This window comes from Fusarium coffeatum (genome assembly GCF_003316985.1).
Source record: "Fusarium coffeatum strain FIESC_28 chromosome Unknown BRIP53273_contig_366, whole genome shotgun sequence".
Taxonomy (NCBI): domain Eukaryota; kingdom Fungi; phylum Ascomycota; class Sordariomycetes; order Hypocreales; family Nectriaceae; genus Fusarium; species Fusarium coffeatum.
Window position 1 is genome coordinate 14,527 of NW_022158155.1, and position 6,084 is coordinate 20,610.

At 46.8% G+C, this 6,084-nt stretch overlaps 4 protein-coding genes across 4 annotated transcripts; 1 reads left to right on the forward strand and 3 right to left on the reverse strand.

Moving 5' to 3' along the window:
* Positions 1–535: 535 nt before the first annotated feature.
* Positions 536–949, reverse strand: FIESC28_11133 (uncharacterized protein; the record flags this gene model as incomplete). Its single annotated transcript, XM_031165261.1, has 1 exon — positions 536–949. The coding sequence occupies one exon, from the start codon at positions 947–949 to the stop codon at positions 536–538; it is 414 nt and encodes a 137-aa protein (XP_031010680.1).
* Positions 950–1,946: 997 nt separating this feature from the next.
* On the forward strand, positions 1,947–2,184 carry FIESC28_11134 (uncharacterized protein; the record flags this gene model as incomplete). Its single annotated transcript, XM_031165262.1, has 2 exons — positions 1,947–2,120; positions 2,164–2,184. 2 exons carry the CDS (start codon positions 1,947–1,949, stop codon positions 2,182–2,184), a joined length of 195 nt encoding a protein of 64 aa, XP_031010681.1.
* Positions 2,185–2,983: 799 nt separating this feature from the next.
* Positions 2,984–3,319, reverse strand: FIESC28_11135 (uncharacterized protein; the record flags this gene model as incomplete). Its single annotated transcript, XM_031165263.1, has 1 exon — positions 2,984–3,319. The coding sequence occupies one exon, from the start codon at positions 3,317–3,319 to the stop codon at positions 2,984–2,986; it is 336 nt and encodes a 111-aa protein (XP_031010682.1).
* A 1,360-nt stretch (positions 3,320–4,679) lies between these two features.
* FIESC28_11136 (uncharacterized protein) lies at positions 4,680–5,276 on the reverse strand (the record flags this gene model as incomplete). The annotated part of the gene is made up of 1 exon (XM_031165264.1): positions 4,680–5,276. The coding sequence occupies one exon, from the start codon at positions 5,274–5,276 to the stop codon at positions 4,680–4,682; it is 597 nt and encodes a 198-aa protein (XP_031010683.1).
* Between the last annotated feature and the right edge of the window lie 808 nt (positions 5,277–6,084).

Consider the following 6,084-nt stretch of genomic DNA (forward strand, 5'->3'; position numbering starts at 1 on the left):
ATTGACACTTTACAACAGAGAACATACACGCAGCTGTGGTACGAAGCGAGGTGACAGTCTAGCAATCTGCAAAAAAAGCAGGACGATGCCGAAGCTGTATCAGGACTACACTCAAAGTAAAGAATTGATTCTTGGGCTACTGGAAACCCCGTTGGAAGAGGAGGGCTGTGTTTTTGACGAACATACTTGCTGCTGCAGTCGGTTGTAGCAATAGTGCGGGGTTCAGGTGCGGAATGGAGCGACTGGGAGGGTCTAAAATACGTTTAGATGCATATATGCCTCATCCATCCAGGACTCTTAGCTGGCAAGAGAATATCCAACAATATCAGGGGCTGTCAAATACCAGGACTAATGGTACAATAAATGTATTGCTGATAGCTTGATTGGTGGCTGTGAATATATATCCAATGGACCTGGACCCAGCTGGAGAGGCCTCTCAGCAGTATGGCCACATGCTTCTTTTTTATGTCCGAGCAAAAAAAATATGAAGCCATCTACATAATCGTCGCATGGCACTATACAACAATGAAACTTATTACCTGGGATTCGGTTCACTGTTATGTGCTGATTCGCCCAGACCACAACTTGCAACTCCACGCTTTTCCAGATCCTCGTTATATGCCTGGATCTTGGCCTTCTCCTCGTCTGTTAACTTCTTTGGAATATCCTCTGCATTAGGAGAGAACATTTGCTCCCGAGATACTCGACTGCCGTCAGAGGTAAGAAATCGTTCAGGCATTGGGCGGCCCTCATAGAATTCTCTGATCCGGGTGGGGTTGAGGCCAACTGCATCAAGAACGTTCCGTTCGGCATCAAAGGTGCGAAAGACACCATCGTAACCTAATGCGCTTATGCCATTCCCTTCTGGGTCCCTCTTCATGGAGGTCCTTAGGTCGCGCAGAGACATGTTCTCCGATACAATTTGTTGGTTTATGACAGCTTGGGGCATGGTCGAGTCCTGAGGGAAGGTTAGCTCAATTGTAGATGGGACTTTGAGGAACACTTGCAGACTGTTCGTCGATCATTTCGGAGGGGTGAAGTGTGAACAGTAGAAGGCTAAAGATTGCAACAAAGATAAAGTTTTCTAAAGGTGGTACATATAACCTGTTTTTAGTACATAAAGCATGTAGTAATAGTGTAAGTAAATAAATTGGAGATAGGAATTGGATATCCTGGCGACAGAGGATGGAGTGAGTGAAATACCTATCTGGAAATCGCCGAGAAATCATCGCTGGCCGGCGTAGGCCAGAGACTAGGAAGTTATGCATGGACGTGCATGCCCATCGACCCATGGCCGTTGCACTTGCTTTATCATGCGTGCCGGTTACCCGTTGTCACTGGTCCACGATCTGCAGAACATTCAAACGTAACGGCTGTTACATAAGCATTACAGAGGGGGCTTTCAATAGCAGACGTTCAAGTCCGTTGTATATCTCAACATCCCCAATTGCCATACATGTTTTGCACAATTACATTGCTGCAACATTACTCCAATTAATGTATTAACAGCGCTTTCAAATCTTGCTGCATTCATGATGCGATGTTGGTTCAGGAATGTGAAATGGCATTCAAAAGTTCCATTGTTGGTTGGTCCGTTGGTTCGCGCATGGGAAATGCCTCGCTAACAAAACAACAACAACCAACAACACCTGAGGAGGCGATCTAGGCCTGTCCATTTCAAGTGATTTTTGGTTACTAGCTACTATAACTACATTTGAGAGGCATCACTCGTAGGCGAATTGGATTCCTATTACCAAAATTCCAGCACAGGGTGGCCGATCCGCGCATCAGTTTGCATAGGGTGGGATGATGCCTATGGTAGCAGTCGAGATGACAAGGGATACATATGAGAGAAAAAGAAAGAATATAAGTAGATCAACCGTCTGACTTAAAGACTGGGCTTTCTTCCTTATTCTACCATCAACAGCATCATCCCATCGCCCAATATGCGAGCCGGCCTCTTCAAGATCTTTACCATCACTGCGACCTTTTCTACAGTCCTATCTGCGCCTGTAGACCCAGCTGAAGGGCAGGTCAACACAACCGAGACCACCGATCTGCATGCCGTAGCAACACCTGTAAAGGTTGCTGAAGTCAAGGATACCGGCGCCGGGGATGTGGTTAGTGTTCTCCTATGCGTTTCTCCAAATAATTGTTTCAAAGTTGCGTCGAACCCGACACTAACAGCTTTGTATCCCAGACTATACAGCAGAAGTGTCCCAGGGACACTGCCCCTCACATCAGCAAAAGAGAGAAACATGGACAAATCTTCGAGCGGTCTTGTCGGGAATATACCTGCCACGCAGACTGGCAGTGTATCAAATGGGGATGTTTGGAGTGCAATATTTACTTTCGCCCTTGTGGGGAGTCATACACACGATGCTATTAGTAAAAATGCCATATCGATCACGGAGAGAATCACTCCAATCTAAATGAGTACGAGGCTAAAGTGAGGAGTAAAGTATTGATACACACAAATCATAGCCCAGGATGCAGGAATAAACAAGCGTAATTCTCAAACAGCGAATGGAGTTTGATATGATGCTACCAGTGATACATGGAGATCTTCCAGAGTTAAAAGTCGACTGATCCCTAACTCCAACTGAACTCCACTGCATGAAGGCCATCACTCAACCCCGACAAATAGAGTCGACGACTTTGTCTCATTCCTTGTGTATCTCATGCGACCCTGATGCCGTGCAGCTGTCTCCCCTCGCCGAGTAGCTTTAGATTCGGCGGTCGTTCTTCTCTCCGTGGTTTCGATCGAGGATTCAGTGCTTCTATATCTAGAAAATGATTCTTTACTCGGCGTCATTGGACTGTTTGCAGTTCCTCGTTTGCGCCGTCGCCGATGTCATTCTCGGTAGCGCGACATGAACTTCCCTCAACACGTCCGTCCTTGATCTGGTAGAATCCCGATCGTCTACGACAGATCAATCTTGTCCCGTCGTCCACCGTCGGACATTCAGCCTCCATATCTTGATTAAGCTTTACTATCATCAAGCTGGTCGTACTTCTTGCTGCTTCCCTTCGCTTTATCAACAGGGTACTTCTTCCGTGTGATCTCAAGCTTATCCAACACAATCTTGTCCGGGTCGACACCCATATTGTCAGCAAGAAGTAGACAGTATGTCAAGACATCTGCGAGTTCTTCCTGCACTCGTTTCGGATCAGGCTCTGCGCTCCACTGGAAGCACTCAAGGAGCTCGGCGGCTTCGATGGAAACGCTTTTGGCGAGGTTTTCGGGGGTATGAAACTGTGCCCAGTCTCGTTCAGCGACAAAGGCTGTGAGTTTTTCTTGGATTTCTTTGTTGACCATTGTGTTATATGCTGGTTGGGAAAAGCTCACGATGAGAAATCTATCGTTGTTGTGGGCGGCTTTGTTTATATAGGCCCGATATGAAGAGCTCTGTGGGTCGATGCGGCCCGAACCACACCGCTTCTTCTAGAGGGATCAGCTCATTCGAGCACCCTTCAGCGTAAGTAGTCACAGTCAAATAGCAGCACGCCGCGGTAGGAAACTCTGCTTAGGTCCAGTCTCAAGTTTGCGAGTTGTATCGCGCAGTGTTGGGAGAAGGAAGGTCATTAAGATTGGTCGTTCCATGAGTTTCTCATTTGTACCACAAACAGAGCCAATATGGTAGAGTAAGAGAAGAACGTTGCAAAACTAGAGCGACTACGCTTGGCGAATACTGCAGGAAGTGACAGAAGAAGCACAACATCTGAGTGCAAGAGATACTATAAGAAGATAGCGAGATATAATTCAAACAACACCGTGCCTAGACAAGAAACACTAAACAATAAACTCAAACGCGACGACGAAAGCCACAGAACCAAAAAACCACCAAACATTTTCCGTCTTATCCTCTGTCTTCATTGTCTTCTCGTCCTCCTTTTGTTCGTTTCTTGGATCACTGACCCCAAGTGGACGTGTAACCGATATCTTTCTTGCCTTGTAGAACTTATCGAGTCTCATCTTCGCCTTCCTCGACATATTGCTGTAGGCCTCATTTGTGGTGTTTGGAAAAGAGTATCGTTTCGTAAGGCTTGTTCTCGTGTAAATCCACGGTATTCCCCGCAAGGCCTCATCGACTGTCGAGTGCGTGACCATGTTCGTTGTCCCGACCTCCCTCCAGAATGATAGTTGTGCGTCTATTGTCTTGTTTCCTGGCTCCATTTGCGCCATGGTGAGCCTGAAAAAATGCGTAGCAGTATCAAAAAGCCTTAAGATATGCGCCAGCGTAAAGTCAATTGAGCGAAGAATGCCGTCAGCCCAGTCTTCATCTCCAGCCAAGGGCCTTATCTTGGCCTCGAGAATTTTGAAAAGTAAGTCAATGTCCCCTAAGAATTCGAACCTTTTGTCGAGATGTTTCAAGGCATCCATCATCATCTCGTGGCCCTTTTACTCAAACTCCCAGTACCAAATCGCTGACTTGACAATTCTCTCATGGGGCTCCAAGTGGAAGTTTGCGGCAGGCTGATATCCTGACCAGAACGTATAGTGGCTGCCTACGACGTCGACGAAACCTTTATAGGCAGATGCTAGACTCTTTGTTGTATCTCTGCAGCTTCTATACAGGAATACCAAGTCACTCATGTCACTCGCCTGTCCAGCATAGGAACTCGACGTCAGCAACACAAGAAGATCACCAATGGCGTTCAGCTCAGCGTAGAGCAAATCAAATATTTCCCTGGGCTCCATAGGCGAAAGGGGATTGTGTGGAAGGCGTATCGTATCCTTCATACAGCTCTTCAATTGGCTCCGTCAGATCGTACGGGGTCGACAGTACCTCTTGCCTCGGGATGATCCATAGAGGATTGCCGGTTTCATAGAAGTAAACGAGGAAAGACAAGATGGCGATGACCGCCAAAATGCCGATGCTGTTGCAAATCATCTTTCGACGTGAGGACCCGCCAACAGACTGGTGCTCGGCGGCAGAAGTAGGCGCTTTGTGGAGCTCCTCTGCCAGCGAAGCGACTTGGCTGGGGCTTGATGAGGGGGCAGAGGAAGAACTGGGTTCCGGGGTCGTCGACGTGTTATCTTTATCTTGCTCACTTTTTGAGCTCTTTGAATGTCCAGCAAACAAGGCGTACAGTTGGAATTCATGTTCTCCATGCGTCAAGGGCCTTGCTGCTGACAGAGCAGGAGAGGTTTGACGACTCTCCAGATCTACGCTATACTGAGGGCCCCCATTGGGCCTGTCAGTATGGTCTGGACAGAGAGAATCTTGGTTGCGGGTAGGTGAGTGATTCGAGGTAGAGCGTTTTTGCGACATGATTGCTATGTTGGTTTGTGGTATTATGGGATACTGAATTCAGCTTTTGACGAAAAACGGAGAAGAGGAAAGAGGAGGGGGATGGAAAGTAAGAAGACCGAAAAATTTGTGTATTTCCTTTGTTCCCTCTGTGATGGCGTTACTAATCCAGCTAAGCCAGTTGGCCGGGGTTGGTAGGTGCGGACTTAAGGTAACAAAGAACATCTCAGAAGCACCACCAAAAAGGAAACAAAGGTGCCAGCCAGCCTTGTACCTTTCAAGTTGAGTGTGATTGGAGACGTGGCTCGATTACATGCCCTGAGCTTGTCAAAGATGTCTTTGTCAATGTGTCGCACGATGTCAGGAATTGTGTGTGATGCTGCTACAGATGACGACAACAAATGCAAATAAGAGAAGAGAACATTGGATCTATTTAGGGTGCAAAGACATGTTCACTGGTTGTTTTAGCGAGCATTCTGGGCGCTCTGCTACTACATCAAGCGGTGAGATCCGGAAATATGTATTCAACACAACGGGCCCTTTGTTCAGGAAAAAGAAGTTGTAGTCAAGATCTGGACCTGTTATATTCAGCTTCCTCACTTTGATCAAACTCTTATAAATAGACGATGGAAAACCCACTCATCAAAATCCAAACTCAACAATTCTCTCAATAGTCTGCGACCATAGGCTGTGTGTAAATCCAATGAGAGACAACTGCAAATTCATGGTCTGATCGACGTGGGGCGCGAGAGTATTTCGGACATACATTCAACCTTACTGATATATATCGAAATTATTAAAATGCTTGTACATACGACCAAAGGTAGTG